Consider the following 18,190-nt stretch of genomic DNA (forward strand, 5'->3'; position numbering starts at 1 on the left):
TCCTCGGCCTGTCCCTGGACCTCTCGATGGCTCCCAGGTGACCACCGTTGGCACTCTGACCTTCTTCAGCCCTTTGATCCCAGAGGCTCTTCCACTTCTGCTGCTGTTCAAAAGCAGAGGCATCAGCAGGCCCAGACAAGACCCTCTCCATCCTCCTGCATGGCTAGATTCAGCGTGCTGACCACTGGGAGCTGTTTTAGTGGTTTGGGTCCGGGGGTGACCACCTTGCTTGCATGGCGGTTCTCCTCCCTTGATCCCTGTTCCCCTTTAGAGCTCATATAGATCCAGTTACCTCTCAGGGCTGCTACAAAAATAACAAACGAAATATAACCAAAAACTATTTGTAAAACCTCATCATTATGTCGACGTCTAGTAAAACCATGCTCTGTTCTTTTTGAGGCAGGCCTGAATAAAATACTCTCCCAAGAGCAGCAGAAACTTAAGTTTATTTTAGTTTATAAAGGCTTATTAACCTACCCTAGAAAGAAAAAAATCCATGTTAGGCTGAATAATTGGTTTTTGATGACCCCCATCTGGATTGCTATCACCCTGTTTTCCCAAAGGAAAGATAAAAAAAAATACAAGACTTCCAAAAATAAAAGGCCCCCCCCATCACAGCAATATAGAGCTGAGCCTGCATGTTTATTTTCAAAACAGAAAACACGGATCTTGTAACAGTCTGTTATTACCATGGCTGCTCCAGTTAGAAGCAGGAGGGCAGTCTGATTATTCTGAAGTACTCTGCAGTCTGCTACAATGAAAATCTTGCGTTCCTTTATCCTCAAGTTTGTACTTGTAATGACCCTCCCTGAGCTATATGTCACGGCATAGTAAAAAACTGTAACAACTGGGGAAAGTAATTCAAGTAAGCCATTTACACAACCCCCCCAAAAAAAGGGCAGTTTTAGTGGCATTATATTCATATTTAAGCAAAAATAGACAAGGGCGTTTTGAAACTGGAGTCAGCCATTTCTGAACAATATTTTCCTAAGACATATGTGATATCTGCTATTAATACGAAAGTAGAATCAAGAACTTGCTTTATTAAATACAGCCTCTAGGCTGTTATTTGACCCTGGTTGGAAGTCTAGGAAGCTATAATATTTTTGAAAGTTACTAAAGAAATACTGCCTTGTACTGTCGCATTGAGTGAACACCCAGGAGTTCCAGCATTCTGGAATTCTCCACGGACCACAGTGCACTCTCCAGGCCCCATCAACTCAGGACACCTGGGGGCTTGTACCAGGGCAGGTTCCTTGTCTGCATCTGTGACCGACAGACTCAGAGTCTGAGAGGTGGGAGCCAGGAACCTGCCCTTCTGAGAAGTTCTGTCCCCTTCTCTCCACCATCCTAAGAAGATGGGTTAGAGGCTAAGGGGGGAGCAGAAACCCACAGGGGGCTTAGCACCTCCATGGAACCTGGGGGCGCCCTCGGCTAGTGGAGGGCGACTGACAGCTTCTCTTCTTCACTTAGAGAATTGTCACGCCATAGCCCTTCCTACATGCCAGGCTCTGTCGCCAGAGCTGGGCACCTCATTTAATCCTCACCACAACCCTTAGAAGTAGGTGCTACTATTAGTCCCATTTTGCAGGTGGAGACACTGAGCTCCAGTGCACGTAAATGACTCGCCCGAGGCCCTGTTCCTAGTGAGCCCCTCACTGCTTTCCTCTGGTCTTAGGACACATCCTGTGCCTTAGACAAATTACTGTGCAAAAAGGAGTTTTTGGTCTGGAAAAGGTTTTTGTTTGCTCCCTAAACAGATCACCTTGTCAAGTGTAAGCACCCTATCCCCTCCTCTCCTCTACAAATTTCTCGTATTCTGTGTTTAGGTGGTAACGGTGGAATAGGATCTATATGCCATTGGAATTTCATAAATGGTTTGGGGTGTAGATTCCTGGGCAGAATTTAGAGTGGAAGTCCTTTGTCAAGGTGTAAAGGAGAGAGTGGCTGTCTGGTCTTCTGTTGGTCAAAACGGGGCCTCAGAAGACCTGTAGGACCTCCATCCACAGCCAGGGCATGTGGCACAGTGTTCCACTTAGTCTGTATGCCTGCCTGCTTTTTAACTTACCCTGCTTTCAACACCATCAACAAAAATTTTCCTGATTTTCATTTGAAAGTCCTCCCCACCCTAGTTTAGAGTTTAAAGGACTGTTTCTGAAATTAAAAGCAGAAAATCACAGAACCTTTAAGTGTAGAAATGTGTGAACACAGAACACTGATGTGCCAAGTAGAGTTTTAACATTTTAAGTGTATTAGGAACATCAAGACGTATCTGAAATGTGGAGAAGGACGGGTGATGCTGTGCATCTTGTGTCTAAAATATGCCTCTTTTCTATTAATAAATACGGCAGATGAACTGGGAGCAGAGAAAGTGTCATTTGCTCCTCTTCTGAAAGATCCAAAAGTTGGCGAACGTCATTTCTCTTATTGTGTCATTTCTGGTGTTAATGCATTCCGACAGGTTTAACAGCAAGATCTCCTTGTCTAAAGTGTCGTTTCTGGAGATGGTAATTTACGGAATTTGAAAGGCCTGGCCATAATGTGAGCCAATTCTGAGATACACTATGGTTCATATATCAAAGCAGAACTACTTTTTGATGGTTTTTCAGAGATACTGAAGAGCTTGAAAATGCATGGATGGAGCCAGACTTTCCAGCCAATTTCTCATTTACTACAAATGCACATTTTTTCCCCATCTAAACGGCTTTTTTTTTTTACTGAAGAAAGTTGTATTGGTATTTTGTACCCTAACATTATCCAGCTATATACTCATTAAACAAGTGAACCTTCTAGACCTGCAGGATGGCTGCTGTTAAGTCGATCTCAAGAGAAGGGGCCCTTGTGCTATTGCAGAACTTAGAGGATGAATGTCAGTGGTGGAACATGGGGACAAAATTAAAGTTGAGCTAAGAATCTGTCAGTCCACCCTGTGTTCAGAACCAGTAGCCCAACTTGCACGTAGAAGGGAGCATTTTTATAAACAACTAATGCCCCTTGCAACACACAGAAGTTATTCACGGATAGTTAGGAAGTCATTTTCTGAGATGTTGGCTGGAAACCTAGCTTTCACAGATGAAACATTTGGGGGTAGCATCTCCAGTATTCCCCCTGAGAATACGAAGTAACAAAATCCGTTAGACACTTCAAGTTAGCAGATGCTCTTTAATGCGGTTCCAGTGCTCTTTGTCTTGGCATGTTACAGGACTTTGGCACCAGTAGCCTCAGAAAAGCCATCTTGTCTTTGAAGATGATAGATTCTGCACATTTAGTGCATTAATCTGAGCTGATGGGCTTTGCCTAGAGTTAAAATATTTCATCCTTATATAATGGTTTTTATATGAATTCTGTGAACAATACTAATTTTTCTAGTGACTGAATTCAACCCCATATTCTAGATGTAAGAAATAAAGTAAGAGAATAGGTTAATTATTTTTTTAATTTTACAAGGACTTATATAGTGCTTAAGCTTTCTTTTAGGTGTTTTAGAAAATATGAAATCATGTGGTCCTCATAACAACGCTCTGAATCCAGTGCGGTTAGCCCATTTTGTAGGTGAGACATTTGGAGCACAGAGAGGTCAAGCAGATAGCCAGCTGTCACACAGACTCCGTCGTAGAACAGGGGTCCAACTCCTGCTGTCTGGCTCCAGCGTCTGGGCTCTAACCACTGCCCTGTGCTGCCTGTGTGCCTCACACCAGACCACCCTCGTAGTCAGTAATGACGTGCTAAGAATAGAAATGAGAATATTCAACATTTCCAGACCCCCTTTCTGGTTACTCACCATCAATTTCCTCCCCATAGACTGGATTCTAAGCTTCAAAGTAAAATTTCAGACTGAAAGTTTTAGACTTTAGGAAGGTGGAGCCTTTGAGATCACAGAGGAGCGATCTTGGTAATGGGACCACGCAGGCTAACTTAACATCGAAAAAATTTAATATATTTAGTGGAAAAGATGGAAAGGGAAGTGGAGACATTCTAATTGGGTGGTATTCTGCTTATTTGAAAAGCTACTTTCAAGTTACAGGCCCCACTTCCTATACCTTTAGTCTCCCTTCCAGACTGATGAGGTCAGAATAACTGCATTTTACCAGAACAAAGGTACAGCTGGGAATTAATCAGGAGACACCAGCCGCAGGTTCTCTGCGTAAAAAGCCAAAGGAGGCTTTAGAGCTCCCTATCTGCAAAGTACCCATCAACACTTAACAGATTTATCCATAGGTATTCCTGGAACACGAAAGATAGTGTGTCATTGTTGTGAATGGAAATATAACCTATCCCAAATGCTTGAGATGCCAGCTGTCCTTGTCCTGAGCTGAGAGCTCTTCACTATCGGTCCAGAATACAGGGGTGTGGTTTCTGATGCTTATTTTCTGGCGTGACATAGAGAAGAGGATGCAGTGACAGAAAGGCAGCTGTATGTGGGGACCCTGTGGGTCTAGGACAGCTGGGCACCATTAGCCCTAGTGAGAGGCCCGCCCACATGAGAGGTAGCAGGAAGGGAAACTTTCTTTAGCCAGATAGTGAAAGTCATGGCTGCAGGAGACACTGGCTTAATTTTTGGAAAAGATTTTTCTTCAAACTCTGAAATACCTTTGGAAGCCACTCATTTTTCAAGGCCCCAGGATAAATAAGTTAGCTAGTATATTGCACAAAGGGAAAAAACATACCAGACCCATCCATAAAGATGAGGTGGGTTTCATTTCCTAATTTTCAGTATTCCAAAAGGCTCCACTAATCCTTCCACGAGCAATAGCCTTGATATTCGCCAAGTTGTAGTGGCAGTCTCTTCCTGTCATGCCGAAGTCTTAAGGTGTAATTCACTTTTGGTCGGTGGCACTGGAAAAAGCAGTTTAATCCTCAACAGATAAATGTTACAGGTTGTTGGGTGTTTTTTTTTTCCCCTTCCTTTGTGGGCAGAATCACTTAGGATGATTTATCTTTACTCATTCAAAAGCTCTCACTACCCCAAAGAGAGGATAACCACGAACATTCCCTCTGAAAGTGATGCAGCGACAGCTGTCCAGGAGTTTACGAGCGGTCATTCACTCCTGGTGATGGGAGAGTGAGTGTGGGCACGTCACATCTATTACAGTGTCACTCTAATTAAAGTAGGGATGAGCTCAGAAGAGACTTGCTATTCTGTGATTTGGACCGATTTTTTGACATTACAGATTAAATCATAAGGAGGGAAAAAAGTCTTTTTTTGTATCTCTGTGGTCTAAGATACTAGCAAACAGTGCAGGAAGAGTGTTTAATAGGTTTTCAATAAGCTTTCTCTGCAAACAATGCGTTAGCCCTCGCCTCGGTCTTTGAAGGTGGCTTTATCAACCGAGATCACTTGAATAATGAAATGCAGCAGTTAAAAGCATGACCTTCAGAGTCTAGAGCCAAGTTCCAGCCTGAGTCCTTTGCAAGTTTCTGGAACCGTCTAAGCCACAGGGTCTTTTTAAAGTAAAGACTATGGTGCTGTCTCCCAGGGTTATTCCAAGTATTTAACCAGATACCATGTGTAGAGTTCCTGGCAGAAGAATGAGCACTCATTCAACGTCAGTAATTGTTATGTTAAAGATGACCCCTTCTTGTAACTTTCAAGACTCTTGAGATTCAAGTTTAAACTGGATGGAGCTGGATTTTGAATTCTTTCAAGCTGTTTCTTTTTCACAGGCAAAAAAAATCACTGCAACATCAAAGAAGGCTAAATGGTAGGAGATTATCTTATTTATTAACAAAAGGGTAAAGCAAAAGTGGAAGTTGAGCGAAAAGCAAGTTTTAAAACGCGTGCAGAATGACCCCTTTTTTAAAAAAAAATGTATAAAAACTTGCTGTGGGAGGCCATATATCCAAATATTAGTTTGAGTTTTCTCTTTCACACTCTTCTTGGATTTTCTGCAGCCAACCGACATTACTTTCTTATTAGAGAATAACAACAAATGCTATTTTAATAAGGAAAGGAACGCAGAGTCACAGCGGAACCAGTGTGTATGAGTGTGTGTGAGCACGGTCCGGATCCAGTGCTTGGAAAGGAGAGAGAGACCGTGACATGGGAACAGGGGGTCCCTTGCTCTGTCTGGTGTGAGGTCCTACAAGTTTGGGGCATTGGGTATTTCAGAATCTTCAGTGAGGCTTTACATCTGCCTTGCTCACCGGAGTCCTGTTATTTTTCTCAGTTGTTCCAAGTATGTAAATAACTCCGGAAACTGATCTGCTGTCCCAGGGGCTCTCAGGACCTCGGAGATCAGAAATACTAGATTCTGGCTGTCCACACCTGCTATCTCCAGTAACGGCCCCAAGACCCACCAAGTGTGAGAAGGCGCAGTTGCCAAGCATCTGGGACTCTCTCTCCATTGTAATTTAGGGAAACATACAATATATGATTTTTAGATTATTTAATTTAAAATGCTCATTCTTAATCTTCATTTTATTTACCTTTCAGTGGTGTGAGTAGTATTTTGTGGAACATTTTAAAACATTCTTAACTTTAGGGCTTATTGTTTAAAATTGGAGGAAAAAACTGAGTGCAGAAGATTTGGCCATATTTCCGTCTCTTTTTATGACTAGAAATATTACCTCAGGAATATATTTCAGAATGAATATTTCTAAATTTCATTTCTCAAACTTGAGTGGACACTTGGCCTACAGGGCTTTGTGCTCACATATCTCAAGTTGCAGTAGAACTGAATTTTCTCTGTAATTGTTTCTCTGCTTAACTTTATAAGTAAACACATGTCCGAACTGAGGATAGCCCGACTTTAAGTTTCAACATGGTCTGGGTTTTACAGCATCCAAGATTTTCCTAACTATGCACCTCTTTTTTTCTTTTTTTTTTTTTGTTCCTTTTCTTTTTTGGTCTTAAAACACACTCTCTTGGCTGGCTCAATAAGTTGTTCCTGCCAACCAGTTGCTTTTATGGTAATTGACAGCGTAGCTGATTTTTGGAACCTTAGAATCTAAAGAGGCATTTTAGCTCAGACTTGGGAGAGGCTGATCCAAGCTACTTGCAGAGAGTAAGGGACACAGCTGAGCCGGACGTCGGGCAGTCAGACCCCGAGTCTGAGCGTGTTCAGTAACGGCAGGGAAACGTCTGCTCGAGACGACTTCCCTCTTTTCAGCAGCGTTCAGAACTTTCCTTCTCCAGGCCGATTGTTTCTTAGCTACCGGGAGCCTGTGAGACATCCTGTCTGCCAAAGCGGCATTGAGTGGTGGTCCAGAAACCCACCACTCCTTAAAGACTGATGATTGGCTGAAAAGACAAACTACTTGAACCAGATAAGAGCCAGCAAATTTATACTTCAAAGAAAAGAAAAAAAATGCAAAAAAAAAAATCACATTTAACAGAATGATTTAAAAGAATGAGTGGATTATAAATTTTCTGAGCTCCCCTCAAATGATCTCAGTTCTCTAAAGCAGCTGGGGCCTTTCCCCAGATTTCATCTCAGCATAAGGAATAGGGGAAAAAACTCCCCAAACTGCCAGACCTTTATAGTCGTTTGCTTTCCTACAAAAGCACAAATGTTTCAGAGTGAAAGGGCCCCTGTTTGCTATCTTTCTTTTGCGAGTTCTTTTGGGAACTAGACTCTGCAGGCGGTGGCCCTGGGATGCAGAAAATGTCAGTGACACCCAGCAGCCCACCAGTAACAGCAGCAGGAAAAGCATGCCCTTCTGACACCAATTTATGCCTTGCACCAAAACCACCCTGGGCATGGAGACCCCCAAAAGCAGCCGTAGTCAGCTTTTTCTTGTTGGTTTGAAGTCTTTGACAGCGGAGTTTATTACGGGCTGTTTTAGCATTGACTACGGCTAGAGGTGCCGAATGTTTCTTCTCTTCATTACTTTTTATGAAGTCTTTTCTGTGTTGCTGGGAGAGGAACCTGAACCCATACCTAGTGACACTGAGCGTGCCCACCTGCCTTAGAAAGAAAATGCAGGGCTCATCTTTGTTGCAAGGACATAGTCGAAATTCATGAAGCTAATTAAGTTTACGCAACCGGGGACTGGAGTCTCTGTTTTTACACTTCAAAGATATTTTCATAGGCACGAAGCTGTAAAACACATACACCCCAAGAGTAAGCAGGATTTTATAATTTCGCGGTTGGCCATAGTAAACTTGTTTCTTGGTGGAACGAGTCCCAGCAGACAGCCCTAGGGAGGGCTAGGAGCGTCCGGCCGGCTGCGGGGCGGCAGGACAGAGAAGCTCACTCTTCATCTGAAATAGAAGCTCCCGGGGACCCCGATGGGGAATTACACATCCTCTTTCCACAAGCAGGCTCCATTCGCTTACGGCCTTGCAGATCCAGTCACTCACTACGCGGTTGACAGCCGCAAGCTTCCTTCTTGTCATCTGCACGGTCGGTGATCACTCTCGTTGGCCATTCCGGTGGGGAGTCTGATTCTGGTCCCCTCTGCACATGCGAGCTGGCTGGGTTTGTAAGCCAGAGCATCAGTTACATGGTCTTTTCTAAATTATGTTTTGTTATTTCCCTAATGTCATTTAAGCTTCATGAAACTTATTCTGCTTTTGCCAAGTCTTTCCATTGAATAAATAGCTCCATAAACTATTGCTTCACTTTGGCAACAGAATTGTTGCAATTTGTGGGCAAAATTGAGCAAAGGCCTAACTCATTTTTTTTTCTCTCTGTAAAATGTCCAGTGTTGCTGACTTTCCTGGTCCTAAACAAAGGCACTGACCTATTCCCTGTTCTGGTAGCGCCTTGTCTCTGTCGTTACTGAGTGAAGATGTGCAGATAACAGCACCAGAAGAAGAAGGACCCGATGGACGTGACAGACTTGCTATCTGCCTGCACCGTCACTAGCGCTGAATCAGCTGAGACAAAAAGTGCTTGGAATCAGGCCTGGCGCACGCACGGAACGTGCCCTGTAAACCAGGATGATCAGAGTTCTGCACACTCAAATCTGTCATTCTTTTTCCTCTGTTTACATAAATAACGTAATTCCAAAATTGTCAAGCAGCACAAGTGTAGCTAACCATCCTGGGCAACCTCAGAGGGGCCGGAGGACCCGGAGACTGACAGGGCTCCAGAGGGTGACCGTCCAGCCACTCACGGGTCCAGTTACTCCCCCCGGAGGTCCCTAACATGAAAGGAGGCCAAAGGAGCTAACATTTGTTCCTCCATTTGGGGGCCAGATACACATTATCTTATTTATTCTTCTTAACAACTATGTTATTTGTTGACTAAGTGCTTTTGTTTGCTTTTCTTCTTCTTCTCCTCCTCCTTTTTTTTTTTTTTGTTTGTTTGTTTGTCATTGGGGATGGTCCTTGGATGAAAGGCTGTGCAGAGAACTCATGGTGACCCATTATTGTCTCCTGCTCTACATTGCACAGCCTGAGTCAGGACAGATTAACTAACCAGCTTCCCTGATTCTTTTCCTCCATCGAGGGCATCAAAGTTAGCTGCCTTATCAACATAGTCATGTAATTATCTTCTTTTTTTTTCTGCTTCTTTATTTTATTTTGCATGTTTTTTCTTTTTTTTTCTCCTGACCCTCTCGCCCCAGGGGAATTGTTGCCCTGGTTGGACTACATGATGATCATGTTCGTGTTCTTCCCCCGCAAGTCTCATCTATTTCCATGACTCTCTCAGAGCCCAGGACTGGGAACTGTGCTGCGTGGTTTAACTAGCCTTGAGTGTTGCAGAGAAAGAATGTTGCCTTCAGAAATACCGAGTTAGGGGAGAAGAGGAAAGGGAGAGGCCGGAGGGCAGGAAAAGACAGTTTTTCAGAGACCAGGGAACTCAAAGACGACTTTGAGACAACACCATGTTTTTGTGCTTCCCGTGTGGGGCACAGCGCCTCGTTCTGTAGCTTCTCGGTGGTTTTTGTTGTTGTTGATGATGATGGTGGTGGTGGTGACGATGATGATGGTTGTGTGGTGGTGATGAAGGTGATGATGGTGGCAGTGAGTTCACCACTGTATTTTTGGAGTCTCCCAGGCTAATGGGGAGTCCCAGCCCAGCTCCTTTGTTCTTACCTCCTTACCATGGTGTGTGGTATTCCCTCTTTACCCTCTGTACATCTTTCCCTCCAGCTTGTCTGTTGTTCCCAATACCTAATTCTTTTGGCCAGAGGAGCTCTGCAGATTCAGTCAAGAACAAGAATCCACTTCATCTTCCTTCACACCGATGTGGTTTTGGTAGACAGTGGTGTTCTGAGTGAGGGGGCAAATCCAAGCCAAATGTGAAGATGCGTAAGCAGAAGCTCACACCCTTTCATCTCCTGCAGCGCCAGGATGGGGGCTCGTGTGGAGCTTGGAGACCAGAGTCTGCTTATTCTGACATGCTGAGTTAATCCTGGGTTGCTGTCAGTACCAGGTCTGTTACTCAGCCGCTAACTAGCCAGAGGGGACTATTTGCCAGTCCTTTTTCCGAGATGAAGGTTTGAGTCCCATGAATTCATTGACTGTTGAGCACAGGCACCTGGAGATCATCTAGGAACCCGCTGGTTTCCTAGTTCAGGAAGCTGCACCCCAGAACTTGTGGGACATGATGTCTGCGCAGAGGTCCAGCAGGTAAGGGTGGGGCGAGACCAGAACAGGCCCAGTACAGTTAGCCCTCTTTTCTTGAACCATCTCCCTCCCCAAGTCTCAGAGCAAGTTAACCTCAGATGTTTATATATTTACAAAAGCTGCTTTTTATTTTTCATTACCTGCTCTCATCTTACTCCTGTTTCTTTGTGAAGAGATTTTTTTCTTCACATCTTTTTCGTAAAAAACAAATAAATTTCAACTGGATTTCCTGATGAACGTTTATTCCTGGTAATGAATGATGAAATGCCTGAGCTTTAAAAAGAAGGCCGAAAAGGAAATCAATCGAATCTCTGCTTTTCTTTGCAGACACTCTGGAAAATGGATCCAATAAGGGTGACAGGTGAGCGGTATGTTTTTCTTCTCCACGGGCACTTTTCGGTGACAGCCCTTTCTGCATCCGCTGCTGTGAGTTTGACCGTGTCTTTCTGTTCTGCTTAAATCCAGTGCAGCTAACAGAAGGGGGCCGAACAAGGATGACACATACTGGAGGGAGATCAACGCAGCGATGGCCCTAACAAATCTCGCCCAGGGAAAGGACCAGCTGCAGGGGACCACCAGCTGCATCATCCAGAAGTCGTCCCACATAGCAGAAGTAAAGACAGTCAAGGTGCCCTTGGCTCAGCAGTTCTAAGAGCCAGTCACTTTTCAGGTTGAAGGCTGTCCTTTGCCTCAGTGTTTTTCTCATAAACCTCTCATCCTAAGAGCCAGCACGGGAGTGAAAACGACTCCCTTTCAAAACTCTTCTCATTTTTTAATCATCCTAAGTATATCATTTAGTTGCTTCTATAAAAGACACATAAATTATAAAACCTCACCGTAGTCAAAAATATTAACTTATTTTATGTTACTCCCAAGTATGCATAAAATGTCCGCATTGCCATTACAGTAAGTGCCTTGCTTTCCCGAAACTAAGCTACAACGTGGGCGTAGTGGAGCAGCTATGCCTCAAAATGACAACGCCACAATGCTTATTAGACTGTGTGTACCATTCCAGATGGACCTGCCCGTGCCAGGACTCAAACCATCATTGCTGAAAGCCCTTGAAATGTGTTCACATGTTAAAACTTGGAAAACTATTCAGCCCAAATGAAGTGTTCCTTTAAAGAGAGAAAAAAAAAAACTAAACCTTCTGCACTGTGTAAAACTTGTTCAGTGTGCTTTGCAGAGTGACAGTGAGAATTTTATGCATGTATCTTCCCCGCCTATCTGGTAGGTTACAAACTTCCAAAATGGAAGGTCCGGGGATCACATTGTACACCTTCAAGAAAAGTGGCAACGAATGTGATCAGGAAAAAAAAGTTTTTAAGCCCTGCTGGAAGGCACCACAATGCCCTTTAGGATTGATCTGGATTTTCTTTTTCTAAATTTTTGCCAAAGTTCTGGAAAAAAAGTTTATAAATCTAAATAATTCTGCGTAAAACTAAATCTATAGTTTAGTTTTCAAACATAATCCTGTTTGCATTAGAGGTCAGTGTTTTTCATGTGGAATGGCTAAAAACCTCTTATTTGGTTCATGTGAAATTGCAATTGCTGATGGACAATTTATATTGCATTGAGAACAAGGCAATAAAAGAAATGTATCTCTATGTGAATATATATACACACAAAATTGATTTTTTAAATTTAAAACATATGGAAAACAAAACATTGAACAGTTCCTTGATTTTGCCAAGTGGGACATTAAGGTAAAAGTTAAGTGAAATCATGCATTAAAAGAAAGAACATTTTGTTTCTAAATTAAACTATCATTGAATGAGAAATAATCAATATCAAGAAAGAAGATCTGTTTCAATCAAACATTAATATTCTAATCAGCTTGGGGAGTCCTGAAATTTGAATAAACAGTAGGGATGCCAAATATAACAGTATTTGTGCTCAGAGAAGTAAAAGGGATTTGACTCTTTCATAGTGGGATGCTTTTTCTGGGTATGTAATCTATTCTGTAATTTTTTTTTTTAAACTGGAAGGCATTTTTGTGAGTGTGAATGAGAGCCAACAGTGCAGCCATGTGGTGACATTTTTTGTTATTTTGCAAAATGCTTTTAAAACCAAACGCTGCTCTAGCTGATATATGGACATATCAGTCTTGATATAAATCGTAGGACACTTTTTCATGTAACATAGCATTTGGGGGTTGGGTTTATTTAGTGTAATGAAAATAATTTGATATAAAAATATTTTGTATATATATATTTTTACTTTGTTTTCTAAATTGCTGTTTGCAGTAAGAGTAAGTGCAAAGCAAGATATGTTAAGTTATGACTGTATGATCAGATGAAGTATGAGTTCTTTTGGTTTACATCCTTAAATAGTTACGGATCCATGATAAAAACTTTGGAATCTATGTAAGGCAGTTTTGCCAAAATGCGATCATGTCAAAGAAAACAAAGGACCAGTACTTCACTCTTTTTCATACTACTATAAGTTATTCTGTTATTAAATATTTTAATAAAATTGTGTTTGTTTTGACATATTTCAGTTAGATAAATGGATACTGTTTTTTTTTAATTTGAATTAGTCATAATTCATTTTTGCTGTCTTTTCAATAAGAATTAGCAAATTTGTTCTATGTTATAAACTGTGGATGACAAGCCAATATAGGACAGCTCTTCACATGATTTTTCTCTTTTTTTAATACCAAAGCTTGGAGTCTGGCCTATAAACACATCAAGAAGAGTTTATAATTAGCACATCCCTGGCAATTTCTCCAATTGCAATTACTTTTAATTTATTTTTTCTTTTGCTGCTTTAACATTTTCTGGAAATTAAAGTCCCCCCAAATCCTTTAAAAAAATCTTCAACAATGCCGAGTCAGCAGCTGAGACGCTAACTCATAATTTATGTTGTAGAGAAATAGAATTACCTCTATTCTTTGTTTTGCCATATGTAATCATTTTAATAAAATTAATAACTGCCAGGAGTTCTTGACAGATTTAAAATAAAAGTTAATTTCTAGACCTCAATGATCATATGAATTTTGTTTTCCTTTGAGAGTTGACCAGGTGGAGGGAGACATTAGAACAGAAGGGTCCATTATATGCCATAATTCTCCTTGGGTTGGTCAGGGGTAACATGGGAGCACTGCATTTGTATTAGGGTTGAATTTCATCACCTTAGACCACCAACCCCCCATCCAAGAGACAAGGAAAAGGAAGTGTGATGCTAACTGCTAAAACACATAACTTTAACACGAGCATTTTCATTAAATACCTTCTTCAGTAGCTAAGTACAGTAAGCATTGTTACTGTGTGCTATGCACTGGAGAGAACCTTGGTTTTGAGGCTACAGATGGACGTTTGCATCTGAGCTTTGCCACTCACTACTGCGGGATCCAGGCTCAGTCACTCTCTGCTTCAGTTTCTTAATCTGCAAAGTGACAGTGATGAGTTACACCCTGTAGAGTTTGCTGCAAGGTTTAGAGATAACATGGCATATATACGGTGCCTGCCACATTCTTGGTGTTTAATAGGTGCTCAATAAATGGAAGATATCACGTAATTTTAATTTCTCTCTATAGGGTTTATGTGCAAGAAAGTAGAAATATAAATGGAATATGAGATGTGGGTAAGGAAAACTGACATGAAAGATTGCCGTGAACTGATCAAAGTTGGTATCAGAGTTAGACCTCAAGGAAGATCGTGTTATTACCATTACTTTGATCTTCCTGAAGAAAAGCTTAAAGCAGAACAAAGGAAAGGAAGAACAGACTTGCCCATAGGAAGCACAGTGTGTGCGACAGCTTCCTTCATTCGGGTCAGCAAGAATGGCTCTCCGCACTGTTTGCCCTGCGTGATCCCGCTCAGAGGACTCCGAAGGCGAGCTGCTGTCTGCACCCTCCGCCTGCTCCAAGTAGCAGTGTTTAACAACCAGTGGCAGCCGCCACGGTCTGCTTTTAAACTCATCCAGCTCAACGGCGTAACATCACGCAAATAAACATAAGAGAGTAAGAGCAAGCTGCCTGGAGCCCTCTGTCTGGGGCGTCTCAGGTCAGCTCTGCCTTGGAAGGCAGCATGGGGCGGTGGTGAGAACTCGGGCTGGCGTGACCTGGCGTTGCCTCTTCCCTCCTGAGTGACTTTGGGGGATAAGCCTAAGCCTTCTGTGCCCCGTGTTTGCTTCTATAAAATTTGATCTATAAAACTTACCTACTCCAAAGGTCTGTTGTGAGGATTAAGTTAGACAGTGGCCACGAAAGTGCTTTGCAAACTGCATGGTACTGTACAAACGTTAACGATTATTAATGTGTTCCAGATGACTCTGAATAGCCTAATATCCCGTAATTTTTGGCAGTATAAGTTGCGGTTTCCATGAAGCATATAGGACCCCTAGATTTTGTCAAAGGCTTGTTATGATCTACCATCTCCGGGCCTTTTTGAGCACAAAGAGTCCTTTGGTCCTGTACTTCTTTCAAACAGTCATGATCAGAATTAGGTGACTGATTATCATGCTGCAGGGACAGAGCCCTGACTTCAGCACTTCCAGCTTCAAGACCCATCCTCGAGATGGACTAAACATTTGGTTTGGGAGGTGTGTACATGGGCCATAATAAACTCTTTTCGTAAGGTGAGAAAAACAGATTGCTGAGTTTGGAAAAACAAGCTGATGTGTTCTTACATCTTTACACAAATGACTCCATGGAACTTCATCCCATGTGAAGATTGTCTCGGTAAGTCTTCTGAAACAGATTTCTGCCCAAAGCAAGTTTCTGGAAATTTGATCTGCAGTGAGTCTAATTCATGACTTTTAAACAATTTTTTTAATTCATGTTTTAAAACATTATAAATGTACCTTATGCTAGCTGTAGAAATACTGAAGCAGTATAGAGGGACACAAGATAAAGAAGCCCCATATCCGATCTCTCATGATCCGTTCCCACGTTCCAAAGATAACCGTGGTTAACAATGTCTTTTGTATGCTTCCAGAATCTCTGTGCACAAACACACTTGTACTTTTTCATCTTGTCCCTCTTACTATAGTCATATTGCTCTGCAGCATTTTTTCCACTCCATCCCGTGTGTGTACACATACACTGTGTGTGTGTATATATATACTTACATTGTAGATTTCCTTACTTTAAATGAATAAGATTTGGTTTTGGATTATTAAATTTATCCAACAAATACTCCCTTATGGACTTCTACTTCCAACTTTTAGTTATTATAAACTATAGTGCTTTTCAAAGTGCTGCTTCACATTATGATAAGGAGCTTGCACCAAAATGCAAATCAACATACTGCTTCCTTGATCACCAAAGTCTTTCTACGAAAGGAAAGAATTGTCACCCGAACTCATACTGCTCTTAGAAGTGCGCTTGAAAGGGGGGAGGGTATAGCTCAGTGGTAGAGCAAGTGCTTAGCATGCACAAGGTCCTGGGCTCCATCCCCAGTATCTCCATTAAATAAATAAATAAATAAATAAATAAACAAACAAACAAACAAACAAACATAATTACCTCCCCCACTTCAAAAAAAAAAAAAAAGAAAGAAAAGTGTAGTTGATTTACCTTCTGGCCCCTTATCTCCTAGTGGACTAATAACAAGCAATCTATAGATTATCATTGCTGTGCAGACCATATTTGAGTAGCACTGTTAGAAATACTGATGCAGTGAATGCTTATATATATATATATATATATACATATATATATATATATACATAAGCACTTAAGCACTTAGACACACAGAGCCACACACACCTATGGGATAGATACCTAGAAGTGGAATTAATATGTCAGATGACAGATGCATTACAATTTTTGATGGATGTTGCCAAATTACCATTTAAAAGGTTTACACACTTCTAACAATAGGGGGTCCGTGTCTTATTTTCCTCAACCTGGTCAAAACAATGAGTATTACTAAGCCTTTCAATACTTGACAGTGAGATAAGTAAAAAAGTATCTCACCATTGTTTTAAGTTAGACTTTTTAGACATGAATGACACCGGGGGTAAGCTTCTTGTCCATTGGTATTTCTATTCAGTGAACTGCCTGTTTATGGCTTGTCTGTTTTCTTTCTTTTTCTTCTTCCCTCTCTCCCTCCCTTCCTTCCTTCCATCTGTTTGTTAGTGATTCGTGTGAGCTCTTTGTATATTTAAAACTTCATACCTTGTCTATAATATAGGTTGCAAGTATCTCCCCAGTTTTTAATATATTTTTACTTCACTTGTAATATTTTAAAACTTCAGAGCCTTAAACACCATGTGTGCATATACACAGGGTGTGTAAGAGGGTACTCCATATGTTTGGTCATCGTAGAAGCAGACTGCAGTCAGTCTACTGAAGTGCAGATTCTATCTTTCCTGCTTACTAGCTCTGCAGTTTTAAACAAGACACTTAATCTCACTAACCTCAGTTTCCTCATCTGTAAAATATGAATCATAATAATACCTACTTCCTAGTGTGGTGAGGATTAAATTGGTTATTATATACAGAGCACTTACAACAGCAGTACCTGGTACATAGCTAGTGCCAAGATTGTAAAAAGACTTACCCAAATTTTCTACCATTAGTTTTATGATTTATTGTGGTATGTTTAAATCTTGTACCTATTGGCGATTTCTTTTGGCATTAAAAATGAGCTAGGCACTCTTAAAAGTTACATGCTTATTTATAAATCTAACAAAACATGTATGAGCTCTATATGAGGAAAACCACAAAATTCTGATGAACGAAATCAAAGGTCAAAGAAGAACTTAAAAAAATGAAAAGATACTCTATGTTAATGGTTGGAAAGACTCAATATTGTCAAGATGTCAGTTCTTCCCAATTTGATCTATAGATTCGATGTGATTGCCATTCAAATCTCATCAAATTCTGTTGTGGATATTGACAAAATGATTCTAAAGTTTATATGGAGAGTCAAAAGATCAAGAACAGCCAACACAATACTGAAGAAGAACACAGTGGGAAGACTGACACTCCCTGACTTCAAGACATACTTTTAAGCTATACTAATCAAGGCAGTGTGGTATTGGCAAAAGAATATACAAATTCAAAAGTGGGACAGAATAGAGAGCCCAGAAATAGACTCACACAAATGCAGTCAGCTGATACAGTCAGCTGATACTTGACAAAGTAGCGAAGACAATATCATGGAGGGAAAAAAAAACAGTATGGTCAACAAATTGTGCTGGAACAACCAGAACATTCACTTGCAAAGAAAAAAAAAAAGAATCTAGACACAGACCTTTCACCCCTGCACAAAAATTAATTCAAAATGGATCACAGATCTAAATGTAAAAATGTAAAACATTAAACTCCTGTAAGACAACACAGGAGAAAACCTAGATGACCTTGGGTATGGTGATGACTTTTTAGATATATCAACAAACTCATGATATATGAAAGAAACAATTGATAAACTGTACTTCATTAAAATTAAAAACTTCTGAAAGACAGTGCTAAGAGAATGAGAAGACAAGCCACAGACTGGAAGAAAATATTTGCAAAAAACCCATCTGATAAAGGACTGTTATCCAAAGTATGCAAAGAACCCTAAAATTCAACAAGAAAATAATCTGATTTAAAAATGGACCAAAGATCTTGACACCTCACCAAAGAAGATATACAGATGGCAAATGAGCATATGAAAAGATGCTTCACATCATATGTTAACAGAGAAATGCAAATTAAAACCACAGTAAGATACCACT

General features: G+C 41.1%; 1 protein-coding gene across 5 annotated transcripts in view; it reads left to right on the forward strand.

The window, feature by feature from the left end:
- MKX (mohawk homeobox) overlaps nucleotides 1-13,503 on the forward strand; it is a 62,076-nt gene extending 48,573 nt beyond the window's left edge. For 4 of the 5 annotated variants that reach the window (XM_072954889.1, XM_072954892.1, XM_072954890.1 and 1 more), the window contains exons 6-7: nucleotides 10,847-10,880; nucleotides 10,985-13,503. In XM_072954889.1, the coding sequence (XP_072810990.1) occupies nucleotides 10,847-10,880; nucleotides 10,985-11,171 (221 nt within the window). In that variant the 3' untranslated portion in view covers nucleotides 11,172-13,503. The remainder of the gene's footprint in view (nucleotides 1-10,846; nucleotides 10,881-10,984) is intronic. The other variant, XM_072954893.1, reaches the window with a different exon arrangement.
- Nucleotides 13,504-18,190: the final 4,687 nt, after the last annotated feature.

Source organism: Vicugna pacos, chromosome 35 (assembly GCF_048564905.1).
Source record: "Vicugna pacos chromosome 35, VicPac4, whole genome shotgun sequence".
In the NCBI taxonomy this organism is placed as follows: Eukaryota; Metazoa; Chordata; class Mammalia; order Artiodactyla; family Camelidae; genus Vicugna; species Vicugna pacos.